Here is an 11,946-nt window from a genome sequence, read left to right on the forward strand (position 1 = left end):
TTTATAAGGTATAGGAAGGTACAGTATCAGGCTGTATTTTTTCTTCTAAAAACTGAGATCATCAAGTTATCCTATAATAATGTGCCCACATATGCTCCTGGGAGGCCCAGTTATTCAGGAAAGCTTAGTGTGCTGTGCCTCTATTTCTCATGCACCTAGAATCTAACGCTTCAATATAGACTAAATATGTGTTATACAATTTGTGGCATAAACAAAGTTTTAATCTGATTAGGCTACTTCAAGTCTCCTATAGGGATATACACATTTGTTCAAAATATGATTCCAGCATCCTCAAAATAGCTTTTTTTTTTTTTTAAATGGTAGGGTTGGAAACCTGGTTTATGCGAGGACAGTACCTCAGACAAAACAAATGTCATGACATCATGGGAAAGTATGTAGTTTATTAGGCTAGATTGTTTTTTAATTTAGGGCATTTAAAAATCAGCCCACAACAGAATCCGGATTGACATTTTAGGCATGGTCGAGTATGGTCCAGAACGATACAGCTGCTCGAATCTGAAACAGCAGTTCTATAACATTTACATTTGAACAGATATTGCGTTACCGTACTCACCTGTGAGATTTAGACAAGAGAGCAAGGAGTTCATAGCTGTAAAATTAGAGGGTTAGAAAACATACAGCAACAGTTGAGTCAGATAATCTTAGTAAAGCAAGTGGTTAGCAGGGTGGGAAATTCAAATTTAATTAATATTTCCAATTGTCATCTTCCAAAAATAAAATGTATTTTCCCCCCTAGGCAGAGAAAATCAGAACAGTAAGAGAGGTGTAGAGGAGAAAGGAAGTGAGAGCATAGGAGACAGAAGAGGGTGAATAGAGCTACAGGAGAGTTTATTGAGCATGCTACAGAGTTAAAGCAGAGTAGGTACACACAGCAGGAACCATCAAACGGACTCACTCGGTAGAAAATTAGCTTTTAATCGTGCCTTTTCCAAACTATATGTAAAAACTCAATCCATGTAGAAAATATACAACCTTTTTCCACACATTCCTAACCTTTTTGATTTACTGTATTTTGTGTTCAGTTTTTACTGGAGATGTGGTGTAAAGGTAAAATCCTTTACCAAAAACCACACAGAATATCATTGAAATCAAGGAGAAACATTCTGGGACTGTTTGACTTCGATTAGTGTTCCCCCCCGAATCAAAACACAAGCCACATTTGTTTTTGTAAATGAAAAAAATAAATCAAAGTAGGTCTAAAAGGCACATTTACTTTGGTCCCCAACAGTCAGTCCATCCTCATGTACAATCATACTTCGTTATGACCACATTGCCTAACTGGATGTTGGACGCTTGCAACAGCAACATGTCTTCACTACTACCATGACCTATCAGTACACAAGCAAAACGATTCACTGCCATTTTCACTCAAATCAAACATTTTCCAAAAGGAACAATTATGTATATGCAAATAAGGTTTGAAAAACAGACAGCAAGGGAACATGTAAGCGGATGTCCTCAGCAGGTGAAATGTACAACGGTGTCAGCCTTTACAGTAATCCTCAACATGGGGGAGGAAAAAAAAAAAAGGAAAAAAATTTGCTCTGCCCAGGAGTTTAAAAATAAGCCAACTAACTGAATATGGGCTTCTTCATCTAAGTCCGTTAATCAGGTCCCTCGCCTACATTATAAAAACAATTTTAAAATCGAAGCTATAAAATCTGGCGAACATCCAGTAATGTACACAGGGAGAGAAAACAAAAAGAAAACACACTACCCTCCCCAAACAGAATGTGCCTAGACCATCACTTGTAGAACCGTAAGGAGGCAAAACGATGATAATATTTTGCTGAGTAAGGCACATTTTTGCTGATTCATTCTAATAAAAGAGGGAATACAATTCCTCTTCATGATGAACATGGGAAGGGAGCTTGCCAACCACACAAACTAAGGTCGAGGGGGATAAGGGGATCTAGATGGGGCTTGTTTTACAACAACGACATTGAACAAACTACCGTCACAACTAGTAGTGGGGGGGCTTTTTTTATAATTAATATTGTCTGACTGAAAAGTTTCCCCCTAGAAGGTGAGGGTCACGATGATTGACTAATTGAGGTTAGTCAAGGAGAGCGGTGGGTTGTGATGGCGTGGTTCATCTAGATGGTTGACTTGGAGAAGGAGACCTTCAGGTGGTGGTTGCTGCCCATGTCGTAGTTGTGGAGGTCCATTAAGGCCTGGATGGCCTCCTCCACCGTGGACATCTGGAGTAGCGCCATTTTGTGGCCTCTATTTGGGGTGGGGGAGGAAATGTGATCATATAGTCACACACAAGTGGTAAAATTATGAAGATCGCTGCACATTACAACTGTGGTGTTCAAAGGCTCAGGCTTGGGACTAAATGTGATAATAAGTTATGGGCAGTAAAATACAGCCTTACTGGAAAAACTTGAAGGCCTTCACAATGCCACCAGCATTAGAGAACAGCAGTCGCAGATCCTCCTCTGTCACATCCTCCCTGTCAAGTCCCAAACTGACCGTGAGCACAATGCAAGCACATTCAGCCATGTCAATACACTAGCACACTTCAATCTTCTCGTACTGCAACATCTTACCAGTGCTACACCCAACCCCCTAAATTCAGCAGCAAACTACTCAATAATAGTCTGGTGCAAAAATAAACAATGCTAATGTGCCAAACATTATAAGAGGCAGCATATATATAATGAGAACAGTAGAGGTCTGAGACCAGAGCCTTCGGGAACTCTGAAACTTACATTGGATTCGTCTGAGGAATTTCTATTAAATTGAACCTTCTAACGCCCTAGCTAGCACAACATATATTTATGAAATGGTACAGCCAGAATCCAGTCAAACTCTAGACAAACTCACGGGACGTTGGAGAGGTGGAGCGTGGCGGAAGGAGGGAAGATGTTCTGAAAATTCTTGGAGCCGGGCTTCTTGAACCGGTGCAGGGGGGAGTTGGTGAAGTCCTTGGTTAGGCCCTGGTCATCCAGCCCTTCCCTGGGCAGCTGCACTGCCTGGTGCTTGGAAAGCGTCACACGGATGATCTTCCCGTACATCTTCTGGCCATTCAGGTGGCTCATCGCTGAGAGGACAGGCACATAGGAAACACGGTTACAGTGACATGTTTCTCATGCACTTAATGTGGAGGTGTTTCTCTACCATTCATTTGAAATTCTCTTTTAGTTCGAATTCAAAAAACAATTCCACTATGTCAATAGGTTTCAAAAACGGGATAATGGAAAGGATAGGGACCCGCACTGTCAAAACCATGGGATAAATCCAAAACAGAGGCTCAGATGCAAAAATATCATTTTCATCTACCTTTAATTAGAAATGTTAAGACTCCCTTTAGGATCGTCCTAGGACATTTTCAATTCAAATTAGTTTCAACTATGATTTTGGGATTGTGGAAAACAATGAACTCAAAGACACAGCAAGAACTGTAGATTTACCAGAAACATTTTATATTCTGTTGAAAGGAACAGCAGGGCAGCCAGGGGCCTGGCAGGATAACACAGGGATTGAGCGGAACCGATCCAAACAGGAGCTAGTTAAGGGGGGGGGGGGGGGTTGAAAGAACACTCCAAAACTCAGACAAGAGGTACAGAAGCGGGGCGTGCCTGAACCCACTCACCGAGCTGGGCCTGGTTCCCGTCTGACATCTGGATAAGAGCACTGTCCTTCTTATTGTAGAGGATCTTCACGCGCTGAGCATCACCGTACACCCCTTCATTATAATGATAGGCAGACGGCAGGAGGGAGCGAGAGAGGAGAGTGCAAAGGCAGAGCAGAAGGGAGAGGATTGAACCATTAAGGACAACGTTAGTCCTTCAGAGACAGAGTTTAAAAATTAGTCGTAAAAAGGGGATGGAGAAATCATCCCTATCATTTAAACCAATCAAGGAGTCTTAGAACAAGAGACGTACAAGATAGACAGAAGAGAGAATATGCAGATAAAATCCCTCCCCAAAAAAATAACTAGCTTTGTGAGATGGAAAAAAAACTAACAGAAAAACCTACATCCCAAATAATCAACCATGCATTAACGTAATTGCCCCAGAGTGAGAATAAGAGACTGGAGGCCTTGATGGCCAAAATAATATGTACTCAACTAAAATCAATATGAACGATTAAACAAAAATGTGATGAAACAGTTCCTCAACTATGGAAACACTAATCAGAAATAAAATGAGAGCTAGGTTGTTTTTTGTGTGTTTTTTGCATGGAGATGGAGTAAAGAAAAAAAATATATATATGAAAAAGGTAGTGCTAACAATAACATACCGAAGAGGGTAAACAGACTTTGGGGCGTAACCATCTTTAGAAGGAGAGAAGAGCAAGCAGCGTAAGACAGGTAGAGAGGTAGAAGAGTCGGAGGTAGAGAGCCAAGATGGACAGATCATCCATAACGGAGGGTGGTTTCCCGTAGAATGATGAGGTGGTCATGGTGCATGGGTTCAAGGCAGTTAATTGGGGCAAGTCGGTCCAAGGAGGAAAATTTTTGTTCAGGCACAAAGCATGAACATGTAGAGGATGGGTAAGGAGGGGGAGGAGTAACAGGGTGCAGACAGGACACAAAGGGGGAACGAGGGAAGGGCAAGAATTAATGAAGGGGGGTAGCAATGTGGCGTAAATAAAATAAAAAAACAGGTCAGTACATTGGAAAATGCAGGAGTTTGGTCAGAAATGGCTGGATTTGGTTTGCTGTGGTGGTGGTGTAATCCTAAACATACAAGAAAATAGTGCCAAATGTTTACACCGAAGACCAAAGAGGGAGCCGAGTACATAGACACCAAAGCCTAGTTTGTAGCCAATAGTAATTAATGATAGGGATGTGGGTAGGGCATGCAGAAAAGTATCACAAGTTCAGGTTTTAGTAGCTTTACTAGCGTATGAAATGCAAGCATATTGGTTAAAGCAGGTGGGCTACACCATCAGTTTCAAAAGGAGGGGAGTTTGGGCCATGCAGGTAAAGACATGAAAACCACCTTACTGAGTTATGGCATAAACAGAACACATTTTCAAGTCCACAAACCCAGTGTTTGGGGAGAGAAATGATAGAATATTACTTCTGTTGAGAATGTATAGACAGATATAGCATAGATAGATATAGCATAGATAGTGACAGTGGGTGAGAGAAAAAGGTGAGAGTGGTTGGTGTAGCCCCCACAGTCCATACCAACTTGACAGCTTAGAGAAAGGCATTGGAATAGACAGGTGTGAACGAGAGAGCTTTGAAAGAAAAGAACGAGAGTTAGGAAGGACTATCACTTGACATGAATGAGAGGGAAAGAGTTTAGGAGACCGTAGTTAAAATTAGCACGGAATGCATAGGAGAGAAAGAGAGAGAGACCCTCTATTCACTAAGACAGAGCCTGAAAAGTAACTGCAGTTCAGTTGACTTAGGATATGGAGACAGAGAGAAAACATATGCAAGCACTGAGGCCAATATAAAATTCACATAAATAATGAGCACCCAATGTGAGAATGCGTCGCCATTCCATCTCTTGACTGGACGTACATCCATTGGGGATGACCTTGTGGTGAATGACGCCTGACAGAGACACAATCCACTCGTCTTGGTACTAACACCATCAGGCCAAGCTAGATAAGTTGGGTGCAGCAGAGCTTTGAAGAACATTCAAAGAATGCAGAGCAACACTGAATATTGCTGTAGCCATCTTACAAAATGAAATGTCAGATTTCTGTGTACTGATCATGAGGTGTAATAGATCATCCCATAAAGGTACTGACTATCTGTGCAACAAAATGCAAGGTTAGACTAAATAGCCAAGTTGTATAGATGGGGAGCTTTTTCTCTGAACCCTTCCAATCATGAAATTACACCAGTCATACCGCGAATCGCAAACATCTGCTCAAAGTCGATGTCGGAATCAAAGGACAATGATGTACAAGGCACCGTCAGAGGCAATAGATCTGAGTGAGATCTGCATACTGAAGGAGGAGAGGGAAGGGGAGAGAGCGAGAGAAAGGGCGCGTTACTCACCTCCTCGTTCAGGTTGCTGACCAGGAGCACGCCGCTGCAGCCGGAGTGTCCGGAGAGCACCATCCTCCCTGCAGCCGCCGCCGCTGCCGCCGCAGCACTCATTGGATTGATGGCTCCTGGAGGAACAGCCAGGCCAGGCACATTAATGGGTAGACAGAGACAGGGGCAAAGCACACCACACAGCCATGTGTTACAGTGTGCATGCCATGTCCACACACCAGACGTGTGCACTCAGACATTGCACGTCCTAATGTGTCTCAATTCCATTATTTTACATTTTAGACGTGTATATTGTTTGATATTATTGCACTGTTGGAGCTAGGAACACAAGCATTTCACTACACCTGCAATAACATCTGCTAAATATGCGAATACAACCAACAAATTTGATTTACATGCATAACAAAGCATGCATAACACACAAAGGGACTTTTTCTGCATAGCGCAAGACCTCATTGTCAAAAGCTATTCAAGACACAGGGAAGGTCAGTCAACTCTAAAGCTAACCATCCATTATTCCAATATCATGGCCTATCACATATTTTATTATGACATCCTTGGTTATTCTCAAACTGATATTTCAAACTTGTCAAACATGCTATTAGACCATTTTAAAAAGGGGCTTTTCCCCTTGGTCCAACAGGAGTGGTTGCTGTGCTACTCCAACTACTCTTGCCTCCTTCTCCTGGACGACATGGACACACAGCAGGTAAGACTTAGAGAGTGAAAGAAAGAAAAGATCATGGAAAGCATAGGTACCTACGCCCTGCGAGAGGGAGAGAGAAGACTGAAACCCTCCACCATTAGAGTAGTGCGCTCCCATTCCAGAGGGGGTACCTATGGAGAGGAGGTACAGGGAAAATCTTAACTATACAGGGGGCAGGTGGGAGTAGTAATAATGTAGAAGAACTCAAAAAAGCTTTATCAAATTGACAAGGCTCTTATATGGCTTGGAACATGGCAGACTGTCGATAACACACAGTGACCCATTTTCTATTATGTTCTTGTTCCTTCTTTTGTTCGTCACTTAACAGTGTGTTACTGGACTGGTAGGGATTTCTGTTGTCCTCCGATCTCTACAAAGCATTAGATAAGTCCATACTCAGCCTGCCATTGAGAGAGAACACTTAGTGGTATTGACTTCTATACAGAGGAGAGAGAGCTGACTGGACTGGCCTAGAAAGACAGAAGACAGAAAAGGGGAGAGAATGGATGGAGAGAGGTCTTACCGAGCAGGGAGGAGTCCTTGTTATAGGCGGCGGCCATGGCAGGGTCTAGTGCAGGCTGGCCGTCACCGGCAGGGAGCTCGGGCCGGGTGTAGTCCCGGCTCTTGTCATTGTTGTACTTGACGTTCAGGTTGACCAGCTTGGAGAAGTCGATCCGCAGCGTGCAGCAGGAATTGTAGATGTTCTGGCCGTCCAGGGACTGAACAAAGTGATAAGAGAAATGACTATTAGTAAGCTTTTTGTTTTATTTAATTTTGTTTAAATAATTGTAATAATCTGGAGAAACGCAATTGTTATCAACCTTCACAGTAAATTGACAGAACTGAAAAATTGAATATACTAATTAAACAGACTTTTATCCAAAGCGACTTACAGTCATGCGTGCATACATTTTTTATGCATAGGTGGCCCCATGGGAATCGAATCCACTATTCTGGCGTTGCAAAAGCTTTGCTCTACCAACTTAACTACAGAGGACCACATGTATAATACACCAGTGGTTTGTCTGTCTGCTCACCAGTCTGGCTTGCTGGGCGTTGACTGGTTCGCTGAACTGGAGCAGGGCCTGGAACTGGTTGTTCTTGGTGAACGTGATGATCTTCATAACTGTTCCAAACTTGGAGAAGATCTGCTGTAGAACGTCCAGAGTGACGGGGTAGAACATGTTGTCGATGATTATCCTGAGCACAGGGCTGGGGGCATGGGCTAGAACACTGTCCAGCGTACTGTTGTCAGAGTTGGGAGAGCCACCATCCTGCACTGCCGACACGGCCTGGAGGACAGCCTGTGCACGCTTGATAAGTAGAGGGAGGGAAAAAAGGGGGGAAATTACAACAGTCTGCAAATCAACAAAAAGTACAGTCACAATAGCCAAGGCTCACTCATACACCATTGTTTCTACACTAGAACCTCACTACTAGTCATGCACAAGTGTATTTTCTGGGGAAAGGTAGAATCTCACCTGGTTGAGAGTGCTGTCTGTCTTCAGCTCCTTGTGGTTAGAGAACTGGATGAACACGGGTACGTTGCGGACCTGAGGCATCACCGCCGTGTAGTAGTTCACCATGGTAACAGCCGCCTCCTCCGTACCCAACTCCAGGAACGCCTGGTACATCGAAAGAGGACAATTTAAAGACAGACAACATGGACAAATTCCTTCTATACCCAATACTACTATGTAGTATTAAATAGTTTGATTCTAGATATATATAAAAAAACATGCTTAGGGTAGGAGTTGTTCGTAGGAGTTGTTCCTGGCCATTTGACCAGGAAAAACTGACAAGGCCAAATGGTCAGGCCATATTCTGTCCTTAATTAACTTATTGTAGTGTAATGATTAAGAAAAATAACTCAAACAATTCTTCCCACATTAACTCACCTGATTTTTTCCTTTCAGCATGAGGATGTTGGTGACCTTGCCGAACGGTATGCCCAGAGCGATGACCTCTGTCTCTGACACCTCGCTGGGCAACTTCCTGATGTGGAGCACGCGGGAAGGGGGACTCTCCATCCTGTCCTCCACTCTCAGTTTTTTACTGCTGTCATTGCCGTTAGCTGTGAAATCAAGCGTCATGCATGAATATATCGCATCAGCTGTCCTCTCAGCTGTTAAAATGTGTCAAGGACCATTGACTGTGGATATGTTAGAATGTGAATTGCTTTACTTTTCTGTATGACTGAATGGGAGGAAAATGAGCTCACCAGTCACAGAGTTAGGGCTGGTGCTGTAGAGACTCAAATCATCTGAGCCTCTCTGTAAAATATGAATGTATACATAAATTAATTTGGTACATCCTTTCCCAATTAATGAAATGATCCTGAAAAGTCAGTTGCGAAAGTGCAAACTTACCTTCATGCCAACTGCAACATCACTGACAATGCTGAAAAAGGCAGGGGAAATATGAATGTCAGTTGTGCACACAAATCAGTGCAAACAAGTATAATTAATGAATGGAAGCAAAAATGTATGGTGTCAATTAACAATCAAGTTAGCTAACGTTAGCGTGCTAGCTACGCCTATCTTAACGTTACCAGTTTGCTAACGTTACCCACAAGGTTAAGAACTACCAGTGTGAGTGTAGTTGTCTTGCAATTTCATTTCGTTAAAATGTGTAGCTAACAATTCGTCATCTTTACATTTTGTTTGACGTGAAAGCTCATTGCAAATTGTAGCGATGTTAGTACATTCGGGTATCAGACCTTGTCAGCCAACTCGTTTGCAGTAACGTTAGCTACTAATGGTCGCTAGTTACTAATGGTCGCTAGTTACTAATGGTCGCCAGTTACCGTAACGCTGGTTACTAATGGTCGCCAGTTACCGTAACGCTAGTTACTAGTGGTCGCTAGTTACCAATGGTCGCTAGTTACCGTAACGCTAGTTACTAATGGTCGCTAGTTACTAATGGTCGCTAGTTACTAATGGTCGCTAGTTACCGTAACGTTATCTGATGGCTACACTAATGTCTACCAAACTCATCCGAAAGAAACGAAGGAAACGTGTCCGACCAACGCGAAGGGGTACGTGCGCGCTCAACTAACCAAAACACGACATTGAATGCTTAACAGTAGTCAACGAGCTTAACGAAATTGTAGAAATATTGGCGCCGCATAATCTCGGTTTAACACAACTCTTAAATAGATACACAAATCAATACATTCAACTCTGGCTATCTTAATAAACTAGATATCTACGTTAGCTAGCTAGTTTCGTAGCAAGGTGCACGCTGTGAAATTATACGGCAGTACTAGCTAGCTAATGCAATGCTAAGAAGATGGGTGGCAAGCGGGCCACCATCTCAGAACGAATTCAAACGTGGCCGGCCCAATAAGCTAACGTTAGCTTTTAACGTTATTAAATAGATACGTCGATAGTAACATTAAAACCTTTCGCGAATATAATTAACCACACAATCAACGTGCAAGCTTCAGCAAACGTGAACACATACCTTTCCATTGCCGGAGAGTGTCTAATTTCGCGTTTTTATTTATTCGTTAAATCTCAGCTCCACTCCGACACACACACACGACTGCAAAATGGTTGCAATTTCCCAAATGCTCTCATGAAGTGCGCCGAGTAACGGAAAATGACGAACAAAGACGATTATCTACAGACAGTTCATTGATTATCATTTATAAAGACATACTTCATCGAAATATGAGCTTAGCCACGTGTTATTGTTTGCTACTGTAATCATTAGCTTTAAAATATTGTTATTAAACAAAGCTTTCCCGCAGTTACATTTATTGTCATTATAAGGTCAATCATAGCTTCAGCAAACAACTCAATGACAAGCCCCTGGACCTCACTACCTATGCTTGACTAATGCAACTTCATATATTTCATCAATTTATAGCAAAAATAACAACAAATATTTGGTTTACATTGTCTTGCCATGGGGTCTCTCACCACCCCAGGCCTAGACCACAATGGTTATGGCACATCATGTGTGTCATACCGTTATTGAGTTCCAACTTTCATTGCAATGGGGCCCAGTCACAAAGGGAACAGAGAGCATGCAACCCCTTTTGTTTCTGAATCTGCTATTGAAAGGACTTTAGGGCATTATATTTCACACACACCAACACACATACTACTACGCCCCCATGCAATCTGTCACTTGTGAGGTTTTAAGGCTGAGAGTTGTATGACATGGGCCTGGATTGAAGAAGTTTCCACTCAACAATGAATTTGGCTGGATTCATAGGAATTCATTGATTATCAGTATTTTTAGTAATTAATGTCTTTCTGTTGTATTGCCAAGATACTGAAATTACACCTTGAGATTGATCATACTCAAGGAAATTATATTGATATTGGGATCTAAAAACATAAAAAATATATTACATAAAATTACCAAATAAAATGCTTATGAAACTCGTAATTTCCAAACCAGGTTTATTTTCATTTCATGACCTGGACCATTTTAATATTTTATCCAAAATTCAATTTCCTCAGTTTTCACACTTTCTTTTACAGCTTTCCCTCATTTATTGTCTCTCATAACCACAATGTCTTTATGTTTTATTGGCTCCCCAGCTCACCTCAGAGGGCACTGCTGAATATGAATCCTTTATCGAGGGAAGATGAACTGGACTGGAGAATGTCAAGTGGATTTATGTAATAAACCTTGACTGCAGAGAATTCCCAGACCTATTAATGCTTTACGTCACTGTATGTTTAAGTGACACACTTAGTGCAGTGTATGACACCGTTTTTTATTTTACCGGAAAACGGCCAATTCAATCCCCACAAAGGAAAGAATATAGAGTGATTTGTTATGGCTTTGTATGTTGAAGTTGGGACTGTTGTGTTTCATCTAGCCTATAATCTTTGAGATATTACATTTTCAGTGAGAACTGTTGAACTGGGGAAACTGCACTGGTTTGTCTTTTAGTGATGTGAGTATATGATTAGATAGCTTTTACATTAATCAATGTGGAGCTGTTCATCCAGGCAGTTTCTCTATCCGATTAAAGAAACCCCCTGTCCACGGAAGCTGTTTTAAAATTAACCCTTTACCCATTAAGTCATAATTTACAAAACCCTGGAGTTGATTACCAAATTAAAGCATTGATTTAGGCTCTCAGTTTGGTCATTATTAATTTCCGATCTGGGTAAGTTTGATTCTGTCTCCTGTCTAAATAATAACACTGGTTTATTCCAATCTGTCTTACTTTTTACTGAACTTAAGTTGTTTTTCATTAAAACAATTTAAAATCCATTTCCAC

The 11,946-nt window shown here is 41.8% G+C and overlaps 1 protein-coding gene across 4 annotated transcripts; it reads right to left on the minus strand.

The window, feature by feature from the left end:
- Nucleotides 1-386: 386 nt before the first annotated feature.
- On the minus strand, nt 387-10,276 carry LOC139375984 (polypyrimidine tract-binding protein 2-like). 4 transcript variants are annotated; one of them, XM_071117989.1, is made up of 14 exons: nt 10,164-10,276; nt 9,068-9,098; nt 8,920-8,971; nt 8,597-8,772; nt 8,180-8,323; nt 7,736-8,011; nt 7,222-7,417; nt 6,752-6,829; nt 5,993-6,108; nt 4,270-4,303; nt 3,620-3,712; nt 2,851-3,067; nt 2,399-2,476; nt 387-2,247 (listed from the first exon to the last, which is right to left on the minus strand). In XM_071117989.1, the coding sequence occupies exons 1-14, from the start codon at nt 10,169-10,171 to the stop codon at nt 2,118-2,120; spliced, it is 1,629 nt and encodes a 542-aa protein (XP_070974090.1). In that variant the 5' UTR covers nt 10,172-10,276; the 3' UTR covers nt 387-2,117. The 4 variants fall into 4 exon arrangements, with proteins under 4 accessions (XP_070974090.1, XP_070974092.1, XP_070974091.1 ...); XM_071117991.1 differs by lacking the exon at nt 6,752-6,829 and having other exon boundaries at nt 920-2,247; nt 10,164-10,269; XM_071117990.1 differs by lacking the exons at nt 8,920-8,971; nt 9,068-9,098; nt 10,164-10,276 and having other exon boundaries at nt 920-2,247; nt 8,597-8,791.
- Between the last annotated feature and the right edge of the window lie 1,670 nt (nt 10,277-11,946).

The sequence above is a fragment of the Oncorhynchus clarkii genome, chromosome 20 (genome assembly GCF_045791955.1).
Source record: "Oncorhynchus clarkii lewisi isolate Uvic-CL-2024 chromosome 20, UVic_Ocla_1.0, whole genome shotgun sequence".
Classification (NCBI taxonomy): domain Eukaryota; kingdom Metazoa; phylum Chordata; class Actinopteri; order Salmoniformes; family Salmonidae; genus Oncorhynchus; species Oncorhynchus clarkii.

Coding starts and splice junctions, on each gene's coding strand:
- LOC139375984 (XM_071117989.1), bottom strand. Junction 8,972..9,067: donor ATGTTGCAGTTGGCATGAAG/GTAAGTTTGCAC, acceptor CATATTTTACAG/AGAGGCTCAGATGATTTGAG. Junction 2,477..2,850: donor CTCCACCTCTCCAACGTCCC/GTGAGTTTGTCT, acceptor GGGACTTGACAG/GGAGGATGTGACAGAGGAGG.